This window comes from Mesoplodon mirus (assembly GCF_964341445.2).
Source record: "Mesoplodon mirus genome assembly, chromosome: 2".
Taxonomy (NCBI): Eukaryota; Metazoa; Chordata; class Mammalia; order Artiodactyla; family Ziphiidae; genus Mesoplodon; species Mesoplodon mirus.
The window spans coordinates 221,326,381-221,351,961 of NC_138977.1; the positions used below are offsets into that span (position 1 = coordinate 221,326,381).

The window sequence follows — 25,581 nt, forward strand, 5'->3', positions numbered from 1 at the left end:
TGTTTATCCATTCATCTGTCCGTAGACACGCGGGCTGCTTCTACTTTTTGGCTATTATGAATAATCTTCTGTGAACATTACTGTACAGTTATCTGTTTGAGTTCCTACTTTCAATTCTTTTGTGTATATACCCAGAGGAGGAATTGCTAGATCATATGGTAATTCTATTTTTAATTCTTTGAGGAACCACCATACTGCTTTCCATTTTACATGCCCACCAACAATGCACAAGGGTTCCAATTTCTGCACATCCATGCCAACATTTCCTGTTTTCTGATTTTTTAATAATAGCCATCCTAATGGGTATGAAGGTGGTATGTCTTTGTGGGTTTGATTTGCATTTCCCTAATGATTATTAATGTTGAGCAACCCATATTACTTTTATGTTTTGTGTTGGCTTAATTTCTAAGATACTTATATAATTTTAAAATGTGGATTAATGTAAATCAACAAATTTAATGAATAATCTTTGGATGCCTTGGTAGTTTCTAAGTAAGAATGAACACTAAAACAACAAGCATAATTTTAAGTTTACATACTTTTACTTCATATTTACATATGCTACAGAATGGCTACATCTTTAGGTCATGTCAATAAACATTTTCATCTTTGCCACTTTGAGAAGGTGTAAAAGGGATCTGTAAGAAAGTTGTGATGTTTGTATTTACGCACTTTCTCAGTCTGCTATAATGCTTATCTATAACAGGTAGTTCTCAATTTCCTACCTCAAGTTTTCTCTACGCAACAAGTTATCACTTTATTAAAAATATAATTAATATGTATGATTGAGACCATATTAAGGACAAAAATAAGAGAAATAACATTTGGGTATGCAAGTTAACAGGATAAGACTTGTTTTTATAGAAAAAAGTGAGTAGAACCATTCTAAGTAAAATGTCAACTTGCTTCAGAACTACAGCAAGCTGTAGGTTGGGGGAAGCTTATTTTATTTGCCTGGTTTAAAATACCCGAGTCGGAAAAGAAGCTATAAAACATGTTAAAATGTTGGCTAAGTTCACTCAGTTTTAAGGGACGTCTTTCATCTGAGATACTCTTACTCACTTTACAAGTGAAAAAGTGAGGGTCAAGGTGATTAAGGGACTTGCCCAAGGTCACACAGCCAGTTTAGGAGAATGCTAAGAAGGATCTGGAATTCTCAACTTTCAGTTCAGTGTTTTTCTCAGTGGACATTGCTTCTGTGGCACACCGTGCTAAAACACAACCAAAATAGATTAACATGCCCTGTTCAACCTACTGAATGGAGATACTTCAGCAATTTACTATACCAAAGTACGAATCAAGAAATATATGTCTCAATGAGAGAATTCTTAGGAACTAAAATGCTTCAAAGAAAGCAAAAAAGTTTACCCTATCATTTACAACTTAAAACTAAGAACACTATAATGACAAAAATTTGAACTTTAAGCATAGGTAGATGAGAAAAGATTTACAGTAAATGTTTTTAATAAATGTGACAGAAATAAAAAAGGAATTTATTTCTGCATTTTTACTACAGAACAAATAGATAAAAATTAAGATGTTCATCCGTTGTTTACTTTGACATTTCCTTATATTTTATTTATATTTTCCTTTATATTTTCAATCCTAATCATCCAACAAAAAGACTTCTATGAGGCGCTATCTAAACGCTCAAAAATGAAAAGTCGTAGAATCCCAAACTTCTCAGTTCTACATATCAGCCAATATTTATTGAGCACTGCAACAAACACCTTAGAAACAAGAGTGACTATCCTAATGTGAGCCCTTACTTACTGTCGGTTCAATTTGAGCCTCCTGCTTTTCTCCAATCTTTCTGACAGAAGAGAAAAACATCCCACGGTGACAACCCAACTGATATTTTTATTTAGAACTCAATGACTACCAACATCAAACAAGACTGACATCCCCATGGAAACTAATCCATGCCAGGATTTATCATTCAAACATTTTCTGAAGCATTCATGCACATCTAATGGGTAATGAAAATCGTCAAGGCAGATGACCTTAACTGTGAACACAGCTGAAAGATCCTCAGAGTAACGATGAAAAACACTACTCGCTGAAGGAAGGCTGACCTGGCAAAAAGGTATCTTGAATGGACTTAAATGCCTAAACTAATCCAAGTCCCATGCAGAAAAATCTTCAACATGGAAATTTATGGCATTTTTCTATTTAATGTTTGGTTTTCTATTCTAGTGTGCCTTCTTTTATTCTCTGAATTTTGAGTTTTTATCATTTGAGATCAGTTTCCAGGAAAAGACTTCCAGCTGATATAATTTCACTACAAAATATAAAGTTTCAGCTTACACTGGCTCAACTATCATGTGATATCCAGAAACTAATTGAGAATAAGTTCATTTATGAACTCAACCAGCGTTCGCTGAATGCCACCGTAAGCCCAGGGAATGCTATTCTGACGATAGCATGGAAGCTGTCCGAGCATTACTGAAATGAACTGAGGGAAGGAATAATGTCTTCAGTTCAACCGATTCTTTGTCAGCAGGCTCACCCCAACCAGAACTGCCCAAGAGGCCTCAGGCTCAGCTGAAAGGGAGAGCAATCAAATGACAATCCCAATGACTTGGGGGATTTGGCTCCGGAATTCTAACTGGTGCCTCAGCCAACACTACCTTGCCTATTCAACCTCTGATTCTACAGCACAGGGCTCGGCCTGAAAGCTGCATGACTGTTTCGCAACCCACGTAACTAGAAAAGCAGTGATCTTCATTCACGTTCCCACTTTTGCCCAGTGGATCAAGCCACTGCCCAGTTTTCCATTTCTGATTAGTCAGTAACAAACAGCAGACTGACAACCACTCTCTGAGAAGCTCCGGCCCCTCTTGGGTTACCTCTGTCTGCCCTGGCCCCGGCTCTTTCAGCACTGCTGGTCCTCCCAAGCATTATACCAGACAGCAGGTAAAAGCTTCCCACAACTCACCAGCTCAGCCCTCTTCCTAGCCTTATTTCCACAGCTCTCCAATTCAGGCCAGCTCAGTGTGCTCTTTATTTGGTAAAACTGTTTGAACTCCCTTCTCAAGGTTAGCAACTCAACCTTCCACCTACCTCACCCCTCCCACTGCTACCTCTGCAAGCTCCCTTCATTTCTACAGGACCCAGTTGAGGTAAGAGTCATTCCCTCTTCCAAATTCTGGTTACTGGAGATATCTTGATATCTGCCAGAGCCATTCCAAACAATGATATTTTTCACGTGCTGACAGACTGAAGAGATGTTAGGTTCTCATAGTCCTTTATTTTCCTGACAGCAAAATGAATGAATGTTACCACTGGCTATAAAGCCAGATCCCCACCCGTGCTACCTGCAGTTTGCAATCAGTGCACATACATACACATACACACAACCAAATATACACATATGATCCCAGTCTACCACAGGGTTCCAAGTAAGAGCAAAGTAGTTCCCGACTCCCAAAAAAAAAAAAAAACTTGGAAAGTTGGTTTTGCAAGCTACCGAAAAATATTAATGGCTAACTTTATTTAATATTGGGTATTAACTAGTTAATATTTAAACTAAAACATCTATTTCAACACACAACACTATCTCGGCAAATGCTAAAACTGTGTAAACACCTAGACCACAACTAGGGAAGATGCCAAGCTGAGTCAGACCTTTTCCACAACATTTTGAGGAATTAAAGGATGAAGAAATATAAGCTTTTTTAAAAAACAGTTTTATTGAGGTGTACTTAACATATGATAAAATTCACCCATTTTAAGCGCAGAATTCTGTGATTTTTAGCAAATTCACAGAATTGTGAAACCACATAATCCAATTTGAGAACATTTCTACCATCACCCCCAAAATTCTCAAAAGCCCACTTGCAGTCAGTCCTCCGCTCGTACCTCTTATCCCAGGCAAGCACTGATCTGCTTTCTGACTCTATAAATTCCCCTTTTTTGGATAATTCATATAGCCGGAAAGACACAATATGCAGTCTGTTGTGCCTGGCTTCCTTCACCTCCAATAATGTTTTTAAGGTTCATCCATGTGTTGCATGTATTGCAGTTCGTTCCTTCTTATTGCTGAATGGTATTACATTCTATGAAAATACCACATTTTGCTTATCCATTTACCAGTGGATAGACACCTGAATTGTTTCCAGCTTTTGGCCATTATGAATAATGCTGCCACGAGCATTCACATACAAGCCTTTGTTTGATCATTTTCATTTCACTTAGGTGTATATTCCTACGGGTGAAATTGCTGGGTCATATAGTAACCCTAAGTTTAATATTTTGAGAAACTGCCAAACTGTGGGTATACCATTTTACATTCCCATCAGCAATGTATGAGGGTTCCATTTCTCCACATCTCGCCAACACTTGGTATTATCTTCTGATTATAGCCATTCTAGTGAGTTTATGTTGGTATCTCATTGTGGTATTAATTTGCATTTCCCTAATGGATGGTGAGCATCTTTTCATGTGCTTATTAGCCATTTGCATGTCTTCACGGTGAAATATATAATCAGGTCTTTTATCTATTTTTAAATTAGGGTGTTTGTCCTATTATTGCTAAACTATAACAGTTTTTTGTTACTGATTCTGATTTAATTCCACTTTGATCAGAGATTATTTCAAACCTTTAAAATTTATTAAGATTTGTATAATGGTACAGCATATGATCTGTCTTAGAGAATATTCCCTATGTACTTGAAAAAATATGTATTTTGTCATTGGGTACAGCATTCAATAGATGTCAACTAAGTGGAACTGTATGATAGTTTTGTCCAAATCTTCTAAACTGCTTGTAATTTTCTGCCTAGTTGTTCTATCGATTACTGAGAAAGCTGTTCTAAAGTCTCCAACTATAGCTGTGGATTTGACTGTTTCTCTTTTCAGTTCCATTAGTTTTTGCTTCATGTATCTTGAGGTTCTGTTATTAAGTGTACCACATTTGGGATTACGGTCCTCACTTGATGAACTGACTATCTTATCATTATGAAATGTCCATCTTTCCTTCTGGTAAGAGCTTTTGCCCTGAAGTCTATTTTGTTAGGTATGAATACGGTCACTCCATTTGTATTATGATTAGGATTTACATGGTATAGTTTACTCTGGTCTTTTACTTTTAACCTATTCATGCTTTCATATTTAAGATGGATTTTGCTTTTTTTCTTTTACCTAGTCTGACAATTTCTGACTTTCAACTGGAGTGTTTAGACCTGTACTGTCCAATAGGGTAGCCACTGGCCACATGTGGCTACATAAGTTAACTAAAATTTAAAAAATTTTAAATTCAGTTCCTGAAGAGCTCAGTGACTATGTATGACCATTGACTACATACATGTTTTCCACTGCACAGATATAAAACATTTCCATAGAGCAGATTTTTGGTTTAGATCATTAATATTTAATGTAATAATAATATGGTTGTGTTTAAGTGGACCATTTTGCTATTTATTTTCTATTTGTCTCCCTTGTCCTTTGTTCACCTGTCCTTTTTCCCACCTTTTGTGAGACTGAAAACATGTTATCATTGCTACTATCATCGCTATTGGATTATTAACTCTCTTTGTTCTTTTTTTGTTAAGGCTGCTCTAGGGCAGTAGTTTTTAACAGGGAGCCATTTTACCCCCTTGGGATATTTGGCAAAGTCTGGAGACATTTTGTTTCAACTCAGGGGGAAGGGTGCTACTGGCATCTCTTGGGTAGAGGCCAGAGATGTTGCTAAGCATCACACAATGCACAAGACAGTGCCACGAAAAAGATTTATCCAACCCAAAATGTCAACAGTGCCAACGTTGGCACATCGCAAATTTATCACTGTCTTCCTTCAAATAATATCATCATCACTTCATGTAATATAAGACATTTTAAGCATGTTGTTGCCATTCACTAGTAGCTGTGATATTGAACTCAACTAAAACTACCTCTCTAGGTTCAATTTTCTTCATAAGGAAATTGGAAATAACTACCGCACATTCTACAAAAATTAAAATAATGTAAGCAAAGAGTTTAGGATAGTGCCCCATATACTACAGCTGGTAACTTCTCAAAAAATTATTATGCTAACTGCTAACAAAGAGTTTAATTGATCTGAAAGGAAGGAATAGGACATCCTTAAAGAGAAGCCTAAGTGACCCACATTCCCACATGGTTTAACTTTTCTTACAAATACCTCTTCTGTAGTCCTCTACCTCCAAAATGATGCTGAGACTGCATGCTACTGGATTGGCTGGCAAAGTATGGCTTCGAAGAGAATCTGAAGAATCTTTTAGCCTCTGATACATAATCCCTTTTATTTACCTACATTTAATTGAAGACATCTGTAGGTGGTGCCACACGAAATGTAATTCAGGCTTAGAAATGTCAATAAAAATGTCTGTAAGGGATAGATCCCATGTAAACCTAGCAGGGGAATGCACATCAGCAGCTACAGAGCCACGCGAAATTAGGAATATAATGGAAATATGTTGCCGGACTTGACGAGGTGACAAAAGCTCTTTTCCCATAAAGCTTAATGAGCTCTGTTAGTCTTCAGCTTACAGAAATGTAAAAGGGTCAGCCCCACAGAGGGAAGTAACTGACTCTCCACACATGGCTCCATTCAAATGACAGCAGATCAAATTACTGATGTAATTACTATAACCTGACAATTCTGTTAGATTCATGTGGCAGTTAACTGTTTAGGACTTATAACAAAGGGACATGGTTCATTCATAGTAGTTTAGTTTTTGTAAGCAGAATGAAATTTAAAGTCTCCTTCATTTTCAACTGCAAACCTCATGTATTTTACTGTCTCCACCTGAACTATTTTTCTTTTATTCAAAATTAGGTAAGGTATCAATATTCGGGTATTACCCATATTTGCAATTTTCCTTCTCCAGCTGAAGCATAAGCTTAATGGCAAAATTAAACATTTAGAGAGTCTCAGCATTCTCCTGCCCTGGCTTTGTTTGGCTCCCAAGTTCTGCAAGGCAGCACAGCAACAGAATCCTGAGCTCAGTGCTGCTGGAAATTCAGGGGCAGCAGCCACTAACTATGCCATCAGGTGGCCCCTGTGAAATTCCAAGCTAGAAAAATATCATCAGAATGCCCTCCAAGTATTTCCCAAATACTTCAAGAAAAGAAAAGCACCTTGGTCATCTTTAATTTTGATTCTTTTGCCTCCTCCATGTCCATAAACCCAGTAAGAAAAAAGATCAATTTAGCCAAGGTAAAAATGTAACTCCAGATCATTAAATGGAAAAAGCAGATTAGACAGAAAATAACAGAAACTATCACTAAACTCTGATGATGATACTTTCCCTTCTACTTTTCACCAAAGATTTAAGCTTCTACACAACGATTCCCAATATTTAACATAAATAATAAGATGCAATTTTAAAACTATTTGTTTGGTACAACTCTAGGTATATAGTTGGTACCATTCCAAGCCCTATTAATACCTGAGAGGATCCAAAAATGAAAAAGACAAAGATCCTGATCTTAAGTAGCTACAATCTAACTGGGAAGAGAGACTTAACCATATTGAGACATAAATATTAGACCTTGTGTGCTCTTAGCTAGTCCTGCCAGATTATGGGGAAAAGCTTGCTACTCTCAGCCTTAGCTGTGCCTAGTTTACTTATTTATTCATTCATTCATTCAACAAATATTTATTCAGTGCCTCCTATACAGTACTTAACAATACATGGAAACACAAGGAAACAAGAAAAGCACGGTCCTTTCTCACTGAGCTTACATTTGAGGAGAGTCTGTTAGTGAGGGCTATTTAAAAGCATCCTTGCCATTGTTTAGTAACATCTTCAAACTGCTACTTTGCCCCAGTGAAGTAGGTATCAAGCTCCAGCTTCCTTATTTACTCCCTGTGCAGGTAAACTAATCCAGCCTTACTGGCTTCCGCTCAAAACCCCTATTCCTGGTTATTCCTCTGAGCTCTTGCTTAAATGAGAGTCCAGCCTTAATCAAGCATTATCAGCATTATCTCTTCATCTAAGCTCCTGCCAATCCCTTTTTTCCCCCAAGACTAGACCCTGTTTCCACATCAACTAGAGATTTCCCTGATGTACATCTCAGTCAAACACTGACTATAAGAGCCATCATCAAAAACCTACCAAAGTGGGCTTCCCTGGTGGCACAGTGGTTGAGAGTCCGCCTGCCGATGCAGGGGACACGGGTTCGTGCCCTGGTCCAGGAAGATCTCACATGCCATGGAGCGGCTGGGCCCATGAGCCATGGCCGCTGAGCCTGCGCGTCTGGAGCCTGTGCTCCGCAACGGGAGAGGCCACAACAGTGAGAGGTCCGCGTAACCCCCCCACCAAAAAAAAAAAAAAAAAAAAAAAAACAACCTACCAAAGTACTTCATTCTCCCCATGTGACTCCTTTGTGGAAGAACAAGAGGTAAAATAATTTAGCATTTTGTAGTTAATGCTAACATTTGGTGTATCTCCTTCCTAACTAATTTCTGTATACTTAAATTGTTGGGTTTTTTTTTTTACTTAAATTGTTTTTAAACTGAGATCTGCATGTATAATTCTGCATCCTGCTACTGTCTCTTAGTACAAGCAAAAGTATTTTATACTGCTATTTTTCATCAATATATACGCATGAACATACATGCACGATCACTATTTTACTGGCTACTGGGTGTTCTATCATATGGCCGGCTGCACCATAATTTATATGACATTTTCCTATGGTTGAACATTTAAATTATTTATAAATTTTTGCCTTTATAAATAATGCTATAACAAACATATTTAAGCAAGTTTTGTCCCAATCTTTATTTCTCTGGCAGTGATTCCTAGATTACAATTACTCAACCACAAGGTATGCATTTCTATAAGATCTTTAATGTATATGACCAAACTGATTTCTATAAAGGATGAAGTTTAAAAACATCCCATCTCATCACATCTTCCCAAGCATTCGCTTAAAAATAAAAAAGATATCTTGATAGTTAAAAAACTGTATATAACTGCTATTTTAAATTGCATTCCTTTTATTACTTATAAGATTAAACTTTAAAAAACATATTACCATTTGTATTTCAGCTGATCAACTATCTGATAAAATCCAACCAAATATTATGCAAAAGAAAACACTACATTTAAAAACAGTTTCTAAGAGATTATATTAAGTATAATAATCTTTTTGTTACACTTTCCCAAATTGCCTCTTAACTACGTTATGTCTTCATGAACCAAATCATGGATTTTTTTACAAAATCAGATCTAATTTTTCCATCCTTTCCTTTGTGATACTTCCCATTCTATACTTAGAAAGTGCGTTATCGATTAAAGAGTAGACTATATAGTTTACATTGTCTTCAAGTTTCTTATAGTAGTTATAATTTTTATTGTTTTTACACCAAACTATTTAAAATTCTGTGATAGGCATTTTACTCAGCGTTTACCACACATTATCTCATTTCATTTTAATAACCCTGTAAGTTAAGTATTATTATTACCTCCATTTTTTAGATTAACTGAAAGATGAAATTACTTACTCATGGGTCACCCAAGGATCTCTCATTTCAAAACCCAGGATCTTTCCAGGCTTTGTTTCCCCTTTGGTCCTGGACATTTAGAAAATGTAACCAAGCCTAGATGGTACTACCCTCTCTGGTCTGCTCAATTTCCCCTGGAAATCATTCAAACTGGCCACCACGAGGTCTCAAGGAGGCCACCAGGAGGCTGGGCCACACCACATAACAATAGTAGCTTCAATAAGCACAGAATGCAATATTATGGAAGCAGAAAAGGGAACAACTGCCTCTATGTGGAGCGGTCAGAGAGGGCATCACAGAGGACACAGCATCTAGGCTCACCCTGAAGCGGGATATGATTTGAAGAGGTTGGGAGTGGGGAAGGGAACACAGGGTGAAGTAAACAATAGAGGCCAAAGGAAGGACAAATGAAAGGCAGGGAGAGAGTCTTATCATAGCCTGAAGCATAGCCTGAGAGAAGAATACAAAATATTAGTAAGATGTGGATAGCGCTTTATAAACCGCTCCCTGCCCACTGCTTCATTTGAGAGGTAGAAATTATTTGCATTTTAAAGATGAGAAAGCTGGCTACTGGGAAGCTGCGACTGCCCAGTGTCACATGGCTAGTAAGTGAGGACCTGATCTTAACCCCAGGTTTGGTACCAAGTCCAATGTCCCTCCACACACCCAGCTGCTTCCCCTTTCCGACTCCTTTCCCAAAGCCTCGTCCATCTTCTCCAAGTAACTCCTTATCAACCACAGCTCACACTGATAACTGGTTCCCTGATTATCTAAGAGTTTTCTTTATCTCACAAGTTATCACTGGATTTTCAGTTCTAAATTGCAGAACCATTATGAGAATTAGATGAGAAAGTGAATCTGGCACCTAGAATCATGCCTGTGTTATGACGAAGCTCAGTACAAGGGAAGTCCTTTGCTCTTCCCTAATCAATTCATGGATTTTAAAAAGTTCTCTCAAACTAACTGAAACCTCCTTGATGACAGCCTCTGCCCAGGCTTCTCCAGCTCTCCTTTAACGCCAGGGCAGTTCACAGAGGATAAGGCCAATGTGAGACCCGCATGGGAGTAAGGAGATACAACAAGGCTCTTTAAAATGGACTGACTTCATTCTACCTATTAAAATGAAGGCAATGACCTGCTGTGAAGGTCACTGCCCTCACAAAGCTCTGTAACTTACAGGAATTCTTATAAAGTCAAGTCTGCATTCATCTCATTACTGGTATTAAAGAATACGTCATGACAAAATGATCAGTCTTAAATTATCAAATGCCCCACAAAAGATACCAATAGCAATTCTAATTTCAAGGTCATTGAGTCATCTTACCTCCAAAGGTGAGCTGCAAAGGAATCTTGTGAACTGCAGAGTCACGTTTGAATAAAATCAGTTTCATCCAATAAATGAGCAGCAAAAGAGAACACACAAAAAAAGGAAAAATTATTACAAAATTTTTCAAAAAGAGCGCATAAAGAGAACCTAAATGTCTATATATAGTTAACGTTTCATACATTGTATCGTTCATTCACAGACTACAGAAAAGTTCAATCTGGCCCATAGTAGGTACCCAACTATGTGAAAGAGCTTAAGTAAACATTTTTCAAAATCTGTATAAAACAAACAAAGCACAACAAATGCATCCTAAAATATTTTGTGTTTAAAGTTTTATCTCACAACCCCTATATAATAAAACATTCTCCAAAGAAGGAATCGGCAATCTTCCTAATCATAAATGCCACAGGCAAAGTTAGGTAAATGCCAAGAGGAGAAAAAGATATAAACCAAAGGGGACACCCAGAAAAGAGAGAAATTAAAAAGCCCAAGACCGGGCCTCCCTGGTGGCGCAAGTGGTTGAGAGTCCGCCTGCCGATGCAGGGGATACGGGTTCGTGCCCCGGTCTGGGAGGATCCCATATGCCGCGGAGCGGCTGGGCCCGTGAGCCATGGCCGCTGGGCCTGCGCATCCGGAGCCTGTGCTCCGCAACGGGGGAGGCCACAACAGTGAGAGGCCCGCATACCGCAAAAAGGAAAAAAAAAAAAAAAAAAAAAAAAAAAGCCCAAGACCGGGATACCCTGGTGGCGCAGTGGTTGAGAGTCCGCCTGCCGATGCAGAGGATGCGGGTTCGTGCCCCGGTCCGGGGGCAGATCCCACATGCCACGGAGCGGCTGGGCCCGTGGGCCCGTGAGCCATGGCCGTGTCCGGAGCCTGTGCTCCGCAACGGGAGAGGCCACAACAGTGAGAGGCCCGCGTACCGCAAAAAAAATAATAAAAAATAAATAAAATAAAAAGCCAAGGCCAAGAGAGGAGGTCGGGTGGGTGAGAGGGAAGGGAAGGGGACGTTATCTCTCTGGTGCCCAGGGCTGTGAGGCTTACACTGCCCTGTCCCCTCCTCTTTTTTTCAGCCCCACGTGCCTATTTTTTCTCTCTGCTCTTTCTCTGACACAAATAGAGCCTTATAAATTTCATCTGAAAATAAGTGTTACATGCGGACTGTTTCTCAGCATTTAAATAAAGAAACTAATTTTGGAGCTGGGGAGGAGCCATGCAAAATGACAAAGCAAATCGTAGATTAGCTTTGAAATGAGGACAGTCCCATTACTTCATACATATTCATGATGGTAATTCATAATGTTTTCTTAGATGTTATTTACAAAGTCAACACTTCAAATCCTTTGAGATGTATTGTAATAATAAAAAAAACCCCAAGTAATATAAACTCTGGATCTTACTGAATACAAATTAACTACAATAAAATGCAATGGCAGGTCTGTTTCCAAGCACTCTTGAACTTCCTCTCCACAACAAAGCTAGCTAGTACTCACTGGGAATACAAATAATTTGATTCTCTTTTAGAGGTACACATTGAAATATTTCTCAATGAAATTACATGATGTCTGGGATTTCCTTCAAAATCACTGGGGGGTTGGGAGGAAAGTAATGGTGGGGAATGCACAGATAAAACAAGAAGAGTCATTATATTAAACTAGTGAGGACAGGAGATGAATATATGAGGACTCATGATACAATTCTCTCTACTTTGTGAATGTTTAAAGTTTTCATAATAAAGTTTAAAAAATATATCAGACACTTCCTCCCCCCAAAACTAAAACAAATATTTTCCTAAAAGACTACTAGTGCATACCAAAGCCACATAATTAACTAGTAAGTATCATCTAGGCCTTAGATGACAGGGTATACTAAAATAAAGGCACTGTAAGATTTTTTTCCTTAATTTAAATGATATTAACATGCAATTCAATTATATTTAACTGTTAGAGGAGAAATTTCTGAAAGTGCAAGATACACCAAATTTTAAAATTTCATAATGCTGGTATGAAGCACATAATTCTATTGAAATTTAAAGCGCAACCTTTGTGGTCTTGGATTCTTTTTACATTAGCCTAACATAAAACAATCTCTGCCCTTCCTCCCAAGAATAAAAAGTAATACTTGAAAGACTACCCAGTTTTAATAGTGGAGAAAAATGAGGCATGGCGCATTTTTATTTTAAAATGAGAAATTTGCTACTGTAGGGTTTCCGTGCTTTTCTCCAGTATGTGCATGTTAACTATATTATACATACTACATTAGAATTCAGAAGTACTTCTGGTTCAGTCGTACTTAATGCATCAATTATGATGGAAGTGTGAAATAAAATTCCTATTTTATGGCAAGATAAGAAAATTTTAAACATAAAAAATTTTTCTCTGTCCTTTGGCCTCCCCTCTCCCCTCTAATGTACACTGTGTATCTGCGTTATGCATCCACCAAACCTCCTCAACAATAAAGCGTAACATTCTCCCAGCACCAATAAGACAACTCCTTAAAAGATAACATTCCATCTTGATCTTGTAAGGGGTCACACAACCCATCACTTTGTACTTGCAGATCTGGACTGTGTAAGTCAATAATACATCATTTAATGTACAGGCCCCTGTGTCAAACAACTTCTGTAACTGTGCTTTGACTTCTAACGGGCAGAACAGTTCTTGGAGCTTTCTGAGAGGCTGTTCCCAGGTTATAATCCTCAATTTATCTTGAATAAAATTTTCCATTTCTTTCCTAGATTGACTGGACTGATTAATTTGTCATCTGACAGAAGTCACTTTAAATAATGATAGAGTAGCATATACTCTCCAAGAAAACTACTGTCTTCTTGAAGCTCCAATAATTTACATACATCTTTGTCATGAACATAGGTAACATTCCTGTCACAGTTTTTTTTCAAAACAGACCTAAAAATTCTTTTCCTGTTTGAAGCTGCCAAAACATGAAATATATAAATACAGTTCTCAATCAGCAAAGCAGTAAAACAATAACAAATCACAAGGCACACATTCACTATCCTATTCACAGGACATGAAAAAGGCTGAAAAATGCTTTGTCTAGCTTCGTGGACCAGAAAAACCCATTGCTATTTTCCCTTCAGTTAATTACTTAGTAAATTTTTTCATAATGAAATGACGCATATTATATTCAGTCGAAAAGAAGGTAATACTTTGAAAAACAATAATCATAAAACAGCAAATATAACTGCAAAATACATTTGGTATATATACTGAAATTGATAACAGAAATAGACACCTTTTAACAAATACCACCGTGATGTTCGATCAGTATCAAAAATGGCTCAAAAAAAAAAAAAAAAAAATGGCTCAATTCTGCTGTGAATCTAAAACTTCTCTAAAAAAAATAAAGGCTGCTATAATGTAGGGGAGCAGAATTTGCCACCCCAAAATGTGTCTCTTTGGAATATTATCTTAAGCTGGTTATTTTCTAAGAAACAGCAGAATTCGGGAAAACTCTGAAAACCACGGTATGAGTTGCCCCTTTGCAAGAAAACATTTACATTAGTAATGGAAATATTTTGTAAGGGTGTCTCTCTTGCTGTATCTGGAGGAGGAGGAAAATGTAACCAACCTGCCAAATACATAGAAATAAAAACAGCAAATCAGGTGACAGAGGAATATGTTCCAAACAAAGGAACAAGATAAAACCCCAGAAGAAGAATTAAGTGAAGTAGAGATAAGCAATCTATCTGATAAAGAGTTCAAGGTAATGATCATAAAGACACTCAAAGACAAGGTAATGATCATAAAGACACTCAAAGAACTCGGGAGAAGAATGGATGAACAGAGTGAGGAGTTAGATGTATTTAACAAAGAGAAAATATAAAATATAAAAAAGAACCAAACAGAGGTGAAGTGTACAATAACTGAAATAAATAATACACTATGGGACTTCCCTGGTGGTCCAGTGGATAAGACTCCATTGCTGCCAATGCAAGGGGCCCGGGGTTCAATCCCTGGTCAGGGAACTAGATCCTGCATGCCCCAACTAAGAGTCCGCACGCCACAACTAAAAGAGCTCACTTGCCACAACTAAAGATCCTGCATGCTGCAAGGAAGATCCCACGTGCCGCAACTAATACCCGGAGCAGCCAAATAAATAAATATTTTTAAAAATAAGCACAGTAATACACTATAAGGAATCAACAGTAGATTAGATGATACAGAGGAAGAGATGGGCAAGTTGGAAGATAAACAGTGGAAGTCACCAAAGCTAAACAGGAAAAAAAAGTAATGAGGACAGTTTAAGAGACCTCTGTAACAGCATCACATGTACTAACATTCTCATTTGTAGGGGTCCCAGAAGGGGGCGTGGGGGAGAGAGGGAGAGAGAGAGAGAGGGGGAGAGAGAGAGAGAGAGAGAGAAAGAGAGAACATACGTCAGTACATAATAGCTGAAAACTTCCCTAACCTGGACAAGGAATCAGACATCCAAGTCCAGGAAGCACAGACAGCCCAACGGGATCAACCCAAAGAAGACCATACAAAGACACACCATACTTTGGGCTTCCCTGGTGGCGCAGTGGTTGAGAGTCTGCCTGCCGATGAAGGGTACACGGGTTTGTGCCCCAGTCCGGGAAGATCCCACATGCCGCGGAGCGGCTGGGCCCGTGAGCCATGGCCGCTGAGCCTGTGCTCCGCAACGGGAGGGGCCACAGCAGTGAGAGGCCCCTGTACCGCAAAAAAAAGAAAAAAACACAAAGACACACCATACTTAAAATGGCAAAAATTAAAGATAAAGCTACAACAAAGGAGGCAAGAAGGCAAGAATATACAATGGGGAAAAGACAGCCTCCTCAATAAACTGTGTTGGGAAAACTGGACAGCTACATGTAAAAAAACCAAACTGGACTACTCTCTCACATCATGCACAAAAATAAATTTTAAATGGATTAAAGACTTAAATTTATTTTTTAAAATATTTTATGAAGTATAGTTGATTTACAATGTTGTGTTAATTTCTGCTGTATAGCAGTGATTCAGTTATACATATATATATATATTCTTTTTCATATTCTTTTCCATTATGGTTTATCACAGGATACTGAATACAGTTCCCTGTGCCATACAGTAGGACCCTGCTGTTTATCCATCCTCTATATACTAGTTTGCAACTGCTAATCCCACACTGCCAGTCCTTCCCGCTCCCACTGCGACCCTTGCCCCGGCAACCACAAGTCTCTTCTCTATATAAAGCCTTAAATTTAAATGTAAGATCTGAAACCACAAAACTTCTAGAAGAAAACACAGGCAGTCCACTCTTTGACATCAATCTTAGTAATGTATTTTTGTATATGTCTCCTCAGGCAAGGGAAATAAAAGTAAAAATAAACAAATAGGACTACATCAAACTAAGAAGCTTTTTGCACAGAGAAGGAAACTATCAACAAAGCAAAAAGGCCACCTACTGAACGGGAGAAGATACTTGCAAACAATATATCTGACACAGGGTTGCAACCCAAAATATACAATTCAACATCAAAAAAAGAAATACCCTGATTAAGAAATGGGCAGAGGACCTGAAATGACATTTTTCCAAAGAAGACATATAGATGGACAACAGGCACATGAAAAGATGCTCAACATCACTAATCATCAGGGAAATGCAAATCAAAACCACAATGAGATATCATCTCACACCTGAAATGACTATTATAAAAAATACAACAAACAACAAGTGCTGGCAAGGATGTGGCAAAAAGGGAACCCATGTGCACTGTTGGTGGGAATATAAACTGGTGCAGTGACTATGGAAAATAGTATGGAGATTCCTCAAACAATTAAAAATAGAAGTACCATCCAATTTAGCAATTCCACCCCTGGGTATTTATCATAAGAAAACACTAATTCAAAAAGATATATGCACCCATATGTTCACTGCAGCATTATTTACAATAGCCAAGATATGGAAGCAACCTAAATGCCCATTAACAGATGAACAGATAGGGCAATGTGGTACACACACACATACACATACATACACACACGATGGAATTTTTTCTTTTTTTTTTTTGGCCGCACCATGCAGCATGTGGAATCTTAGCTCCCTGACCAAGGATCGAACCTGCGCCCCCTACAGTAGAAACACGAAATCTTAACCACTGTACCGCCAGGGAAGTCCCCACACAATGGAATATTACTCAGTCATAAAAAAATGAAATCTTTCAATCCCTTTCCATCTTTCAAACTAAGATCCCACAAGCTATGCAGCCTTAATTAAAATAAAATGAAATCTTGCCATCTGCAACAAATGGATGGACATAGAGGGTATTATGATAAGTGAAAGAAGTCAGAGAAAGACAAATACAGTATGATTTCACTTATATGTGGCACCTAAAAAACAAATGAACAAACATAAACAGAAAAAGTTATAGATACAGAGAACAAACAGTTGGTTGCCAGAGGGGAGGAGCATGGAGGGAGGAGAGAAATAGGTGAGGGAGGTACAAACCTTCCAGCTGCAAAATAAATGAGTCACAGTCATGAAATGTACAATGTGTGGAATACGGTCAGTAACAGTGTAACACCTTTGTATGGTGACAGACCATAACTAGAATTATCATGGTGGTCATTTTGAAATGCATAAAAATATCAAATCACATGTTGTGTTAACAGGAACTAACACAGTATTGTAGGTCAATTATACTTCAAAAACAAACAAGCAAACTCATAGGAAAAGAGATCAGATTCGTGGTTACCAGAGGCAGAGGTGGGGGGAAGGGAAACTGGATGAAGGCAGTTAAAAAGCACAAACCTCCAGTTATAAGATAAGTAAGTACTAGAGTTGCAATGCACAACATGATAAACACAATTAACACTGCTGTATGCTATATATGAAAGTTTTCAACAGAGTAAAGAACTGCAAGGAAAAATTTTTTTTCTATTTGTTTAATTTTGTATCTTTATGAGATGATGGATGGTCACTAAGCTTATTAAGATCATCATTTCATGTTGCTGTCAGTCAAATCATTATGCTGTACACCTTAAACTTATACAGTGCTGTATGTCAATTATTTTTCAATAAAACTGGAAGAAAAAGAAATAAAAAGAGGGGCTTCCCTGGTGGTGCAGTGGTTAAGAATCCACCTGCCAATGCAGGGGACACGGGTTCGAGCCCTGGGCCGGGAAGATCCCACATGCCGCGAAGCAACTAAGCCCGTGCGCCACAACTACTGAGCCTGCACTCTAGAGCCCGTGAGCCACAATTACTGAAGCCTGCGTGCCTAGAGCTCGTGCTCTGCAACAAGAGAAGCCACCGCAACGAGAAGCCCGCATGCAGCACAACAAAGAGTAGCCTCCGCTCACCACAGCTAGAGAAAGCCCGCATGCAGCAGCAAAGACCCAGCGCAGCCATAAATAAATAAATAAATTTATTTATTTTAAAAAATTAATAAAAAAGAGAAAAGGGATACACACAGATCAATGCTATTGCTATGTAGCCACTTACTGACCTTGCTTCTCTTGCAGCGTTCTTACTCACCCCCCCAGTACCATTATTCTATTCATCATCAGTAGCCTGTCTCCTAATACCTTTTCTTTCCTTTCAGAGAAGTACCTAATGCTTACCAAAATTTTCTAAACAGTTTTCCAAGAACACAAAATTTTAGTTAAACCTCCTGTCAGTTATAATCAGTAAATTCTTTTTCCAAGACTTGTTATTAACCATGCCAGTTACTGGGGGCAGGGTGGGGTGGGGGAATAAACAGGAGAGAAGAATACACACTACCAATTTTGTCAAAATATCCCAGTAAAACTATAATCAACCATTTATCTTTGTAATATAAAATATTCAATACATAAGTAATTTAAGCTAATATCTTCCTGAAATGCCTTTTCTATTTAATAAGGAACCATGGTAAATTCCTATATAAAGAAGGAACACTCAACAGCATTTTTTCAAGATAAGCCACAATTTTTTCCCCTAAACTAAAGAACATCAGTGAGGTATACCTATTTGTCAAAGTGGAATTCTAAGTCTTATAACTGCTCATATGGATTATCCAGAATTTCCCTGCATTAACAAAATACTTCTGCTGGTCCTGTTCCCTTAGCCTTTCACCCTAGAACATGTACTTTCTTACAAATTGTTAGATGACAAGTCTGACTACATTAGTCTATAATCTAATAATTTATTTAAAATTTTATAATGATCAACCTAAATCATACCTCAATGTAAAATATTAAGGTTTTTGTTTTTATTGGAGTATAGTTGCTTTACAATACTGTGTTAGTTTATACTGTACAGCAAAGTGAATCAGCTATATGTATACATATCCCCTCTTTTATGGATTTCCTTCTCATTTAGGTCAGCACAGAGCACTGACTAGAGTTCCCTGTGCTATACAGTAGGTTCTCACTAGTTACCTACTTTATACATAGTATCAGTAGTATATATATGTCAATCCCAATCTCCCAATTTTCTATCTAGATTTTGGAAGCTTTAATTATGAGTCTAAATTACATTAAGTTAAACTCTCTCCCCACCCCATTTAAAAAGTCATCAACAGGATGAAAATTAAATCTGTACTTAATAGCAAGTCAAAACTAAGACCCTGTTTATCCTAATTTTAGTAACAAGTGCTGATTCAGGTAATTCTGTAAATTCATTTTTACATCTATTCCCTATTCCATTTGTTAGCAATGCAGCTGAAAGAAATGACCACTTGTACTAGCTTTTTTGGTAAGACCCAGAACCTTGGACAGGACATTAAGCTTCAATAAATCTTAAAAGATGACAATGAAAACCTAATTTACATTCTAACATATTTAAACTATGTCTTCTGAGCCATTAAACCTCCTCTTTTGCTGATGGAAAGCTAAGAATCAGTCTGGAATCTCACCAGCTCTAGCTACTTGAGTACTTAAATTATTTAGGTCTTAGTATTCTATCTACAAAATGATTTCAGCCTAATCACTTTCACCAGTGGTATCCTGTGGCATGTCAAGTTCCCAAAACACTCTCTAAAAAATGATTCCATGGCCCAATAAGTTTGGGAAATGCTGCATACTATTGATGTCTCACTTCCCCTTCATCTTAGAGAAGTACAAGGTATACTGACAAATTACAGGCCCTGAGAATTCCCGCAGTCAAACAAAAAACCATAGAAGATGAATAAGTTCTGGGGATCTAAAGCACAGCATTGTGATTACAGAGAACAATACTGTACTATATACTTGAAAGTTGTTAAGAGAGAGTAGGTCTTGAATGTTCTCACCACAAAAGAGAAATGGCAATTATGTGACATGATAGAAGTGCTGGCTAACTCTATGGTGGTAACAATATTGCAACATACCTATATCAAATGAATATGTTGTACACCTTAAAGGTACACAACATTACATAACTATATCCCAATCTAGTTAGAAAAACCAAAAAACCCTTCAATTTCATTTAATCTAGTGCTTTCCAAAATTTCATAACCAAAGAGATCTGTTTGGTGGTTGGTTGGTTTTTAATTTCATGTAACATTTATTAACATTCCACAGAACCAATATTCCACAAAACTCATTCTAAGAAACACTGGCCCCTGCCAACTCTGAATCATTTTCCCCAATCTATACTTAATAGAAATGCTCACTGAAAATACTCAGTATGGCTGCTTACAGTGTCAGAAAAATCTAATATAAACTATCAATGAATCTATGGCTCTTTTCCCCCCTTTAAAAGTCATGGTCCCTACTCAATGATACCCCTCAAGGGGATCCTTGCAATATTTAGCACTTTGGATTGGTGAAGGGACTAATGCTCAAGCCCACACCATGGAAGGAACTGTAACAAATGCCTCTTTAAAGATTAACATCAGCCCAGAATCACAAAAGTCCGTAACGCTAACACACAGAGCGAGCTGTCAATGTTTTCTCATAGTGCTGAATCCAGTTTGCTAATGCACGTCCTAATTAGTGAGCTACTTCAGTGCATATTCTTTTACTCCTTGCAATGCTCTCCCCAATTTCTAACAGCAATAGGGATTTGGGCTATAATTAAGTCACTCACTAACACCTACCTCATGTGTTCACTATAATAACTGTATATTTTATAAACAGTGGCTCTGTATCTATTAACACAAGTAATATACTATTTGTAGGAGCAACTACTCAAAAGATTACTGAGGACAAAACTAGGTATCACTTAAATGGCACTAAGTTGGTAAAAGAATCCAAATTGACCTTGAAAAACTGGGTGTCTTCCAAAAATCTGAATGACATGAATTAGGGATAAGCAGAAAATACCACAAAGCTTAGAAATAAAGTCTCTTAGCAGGAGAGCACAGTCAAAACAAAATTTATTTTAAAAGCTCTCTAGTCAAAGTACTAAGAAATTGAATATATTATCAGTGATTTAATTATTATTGAAAATATTTGATTATATTAACACATTAATAATGATTATAGGTACTGCTTGCATACTTATCAGACCAACTGATCCCAAGCAAGATCAAATACCTCTACATCATGCCACGTAACATATATTTCCATTACTCTTTAATATTACTGGGATTTTAACATTTTAAACATTAATGCAAACTTATGAAAAGAAGTTTTTCATTTTTTAAAATGTGCAGAGGACCATGTCTTATTCATCTATGCATCCCCAGGACCTACCACAGTGATTGGAACATGCAAGGAATTAAATATTTGTATGATTGGTTGAATAGAAGAATCACATTCCTCCACAGCCCAGGAGAAAGAAACATGCGAGCCATTCCAAGTGTAAAACTTTGAGCTATTTCTAGAATGACTGTCACAGAAAAGCCAACATGTATGTTATTTTACAGACAATATTTACAGACCTACACAAATATATCCCCTATTCTTTTTACACATTTACATATTCTGGATTTTAAAAATCACATATATACTGTATATATTTACTTTTATAATTAACTACTGACTAGAAGCAAATCAACTCCTTTTTAATCATGCAAACAGTTAGCTAAACTTATTTGGCATATCATATGAATTTCCACGGCAAAAACACAAACTTTCCTTGTTTAGGCCAGTCCTCAATAGGTGGCATTGTTCACTTGTCAAGTCATTACCAGGAGGTCATAAAACTTGAGGCTCCTCAGGCTTAATGGAAAAAGCAGACCTAAAATACAAAAGCTAAAGACAAACGGCAGTGGTGCTCACAACAAGATGATCCCTATCACACGAGCTTTGCACTCACTAAAATGTGCTTACTCATAGGGGTCAATTTCTCAACACTCTCTCTCAGCTTTTAGGACCACTGTCAAGAGCTTTGACATCATACGAATTTTCCTTTGGCTTCACGTCACAAGTTTCAAGAACACTATTTTCTTTCTTGCAGTTTTCCATTTGGCAAAAATTGAGTTCTCTCTCCATCTGTTTCTCTTTTTTTTTTTCTTTTTTTAAAATGTATTTATTTTTATTTATTTTTGGCTGCGTTGGGTCTTTGTTGCTGCACGTGGGCTTTTTCTAGTTTCAGTGAGCGGGGGCTACTCTTTGTTGCAGTGCGTGGGCTTCTCTTGTTGCGGAGCAGGGGCTCTAGGTGAGCGGGCTTCAGTAGTTGTGGCGCGTGGGTTCTAGAGTGCAGGCTCGGTGGTTGTGGCGCACGGGCTTAGTTGCTCCGCAGCATGTGGGATCTTTCCAGACCAGGGCTCGAAACCCGTGTCCCCTGCATTGGCAGGTGGATTCTTATCCACTGCACCACCAAGGAAGCCCTCAAGCTGTTTCTTTTGTTTGTTTGTTTGTTTATACTGCAGGTTCTTATTAGTCATCAATTTTATACACATCAGTGTATACACGTCAATACCAATCACCCAATTCAGCACACCACCAGCCCCACCCCACCGCGGTTTTCCCCCCTTGGTGTCCATATGTTTGTTCTCTACATCTGTGTCTCAACTTCTGCCCTGCAAACCGGTTCATCTGTACCATTTTTCTAGGTTCCACATACATACGTTAATATACGATATTTGTTTTTCTCTTTCTCACTTATTTCACTCTGTATGACAGGCTCTAGATCCATCCACGTCTCAACAAATGACTCAATTTTGTTCCCTTCTATGGCTGAGTAATATTCCATTGTATATATGTACCACATCTTCTTTATCCGTTCGTCTGTCAATGGACACTTAGGTTGCTTCCATGTCCTGGCTATTGTAAATAGAGCTGCAATTAACATTGTGGTACATGACTTTTTAAAAAAATTTTATTTATTTTTTTATACATCAGGTCCTTTTAGTCATCAATTTTATACACATCGGTGTGTACATGTCAATCCCAATCTCCCAATTCATCACACCACCAGCCCCACCGCCCTGCTGCTTTCCCCCCTTGGTGGCCGTATGTTTGTTCTCTACATCTGTGTCTCAATTTCTGACCTGCAAACTGGTTCATCTTTACCATTTTTCTAGGTTCCACACACATGCGTTAATACACGATATTAGTTTTCTCTTTCTGACTTACTACACTCTGTATGAGAGTCTCTAGATCCATCCATGTCTCAACAAATGACTCAATTTTGTTCCTTTTTATGGCTGAGTAATATTCCATTGTATATATGTACCACATCTTCTTTATCCATTCGTCTGTCGATGGGCATTTAGGTTGCTTCCATCCAGCTGTTTCTTAAAAATAGTCAACTCAGTTGCCCACTCATTCAATGAACGTTCACTAGCCATCTACTCCGTTCCTGGCACTCGGAATTGTGTATTCCTTCTGACTCTGACAGAGTAGTTTATAAGTTGGTTTACGAGCACAAAGTATACCATAGATTATGGTAGTTTAATACAATATAGTTAATTTTTCAAAAGGAGAGATCTAGTCACAGAATAAGCAAGAAGCCCCATCACCAGAGTTAAGGCACAGGAACATCCATAGTTCCTTTGTTTCCAGTTCTAAGTAAAGCAATTAAGAAATATACATATATAGCTTCACCAAATGACACGTTTTATAGATTTTATGTGGTATAATAGTATTTTAAAGACTAAAATCACATGTTGATGAACCAAACTGAACGGTTTTGAGTATTATTACTTTTTTCCTTTGAAAGAACTAATTCTAATTTAATATTAAAATTTAAAACATATAAGATCTTTTCATTCAAACAGATATAAGAATTAAATGGAAAAACAAACAACAAAGAAAACTATAATTTAATTTGCAAATGTTGGCCGGATGGACCAGAAGTATCACTTGTTTGCCCTTGACCTTGGTGCCTCTGATGCTTCCTAATGGTTTATCATCATCCCCATCCTACCATCTCAAGTTTACTCAAAGATTATTTAGCCAAGCACCTTTACCTTGACTTAACCCTCACAACAAACCCCATGTGACGTTCCCCCCAAGTTTACAAATGAGGAACCTGAAGAGCGGAAAGCAGAGGGAGCAGGAACCTGCTCAAAGCTGCACAGGTAATAAGTGGAAAAGATAGGAGTTAAGGCAAGAGTGCCTGATCAGAGTCCACACGTCACACGTGATGCTACTCAGCCTTCCTGTCATCAATATTCTTACCCAAAATGTCTAGAATTATAAACACACAAGCGCTGTCTAGTACTGGTGTCATCTTCACACTGTTCAAACCAGATCACTTATCACAGGGCTCACCACTCCTTCTGCTGCTGGTTAATCAAGCATCAACGTCCACTTCATGCCACACGTTCCATTTGACACCGAACATCCTGCTTCACTGTCTCATTCCTCAGCCTCCAGAAGACAATATAAATATGTACATATTAACTATAATGGTTACTGTTATATTGTTATACCTTAACTAGAGGTCAATGATCAAACTACTCTAGAATTTCAGACATTCAAATCCCAGACGAAAGCAATAAAGGTTAAAATGAGGACTCAAAAAGGCATGTCCTAATGCTTATGTCCCCAACATGCAAAAGAATCCCTCCACCTCCCTTTGCCATTTTCCCCTTGACTATTACTTTACAAACAATAAACTTGGTGATCTAGTTTCCAAACCAGTAACTAATACAGCCGCTCCTCCCTTTACACCTGCTCTTCTCTTCCTTAACACTTAACAACACTATGGGTAATTTGCTCATTCAGGGTGCTTACTTTTTTTTTTTTTTTTTTGCAGTACGCAGGCCTCTCACTGTTGTGGCCTCTCCCATTGCGGAGCACAGGCTCCGGACACGCAGGCTCAGCGGCCACAGCCCACGGGCTCAGCCGCTCCGCAGCATGTGGGATCTTCCGGGACCGCGTCACGAACCCGCGCCCCCCACATCGGCAGGCGGACTCCCAACCACTGCGCCACCAGGGAAGCCCCCAGGGTGCTTACCCTTTAATGACTATCTCTGGCCACTCCCTCCCACCCGGGAATGTGAGCTCCACAAGAGCACAGGATCTTCATCTGATTTATCCACTCATTTGCTAACTGTAGCAAATGCCGCTCGGACACTACCAGGCACAGAGTATATGCTCAATAAATATTTTAACCAACACATTAAGAAACCACAAATTGGAAAAGGCAAGAATGCCAAAACTAGACAAACTAACACAGTAAAAACTGACAGCAAAAAGAAGAGCAAAGAAAGATGAAAAGAGTAACTTCACAGAAAAAAGCAGTAGTCTGAGGGCATGTGGTACACAGAAGTACTGTAAGAGCAGGACACTCCTGAGGGAATATGCAAGTCATTATCAAGACAAGTCCTGCTCAGTATTCTGTGTGAGAAGGCAGGGAAGAACACAATACATTTGGACATAACATTTTAACAATAAAAATGTTTCAATTATTTGGAAGATTTGCTTATGCTGAACATTTCATTCACTGATGTCAGTTATTCTAT

At 38.1% G+C, this 25,581-nt stretch overlaps 1 protein-coding gene across 6 annotated transcripts in view; it reads right to left on the minus strand.

Annotated features, from left to right (window-relative positions):
• Window positions 1–25,581, minus strand: part of ATE1 (arginyltransferase 1) — a 171,822-nt gene that overhangs the window by 111,472 nt on the left and 34,769 nt on the right. For all 6 annotated transcript variants that reach the window (XM_082607187.1, XM_082607189.1, XM_082607188.1 and 3 more), the window contains one exon: window positions 10,797–10,829. In XM_082607187.1, coding sequence (XP_082463313.1) covers window positions 10,797–10,829 — 33 coding nt within the window. The remainder of the gene's footprint in view (window positions 1–10,796; window positions 10,830–25,581) is intronic.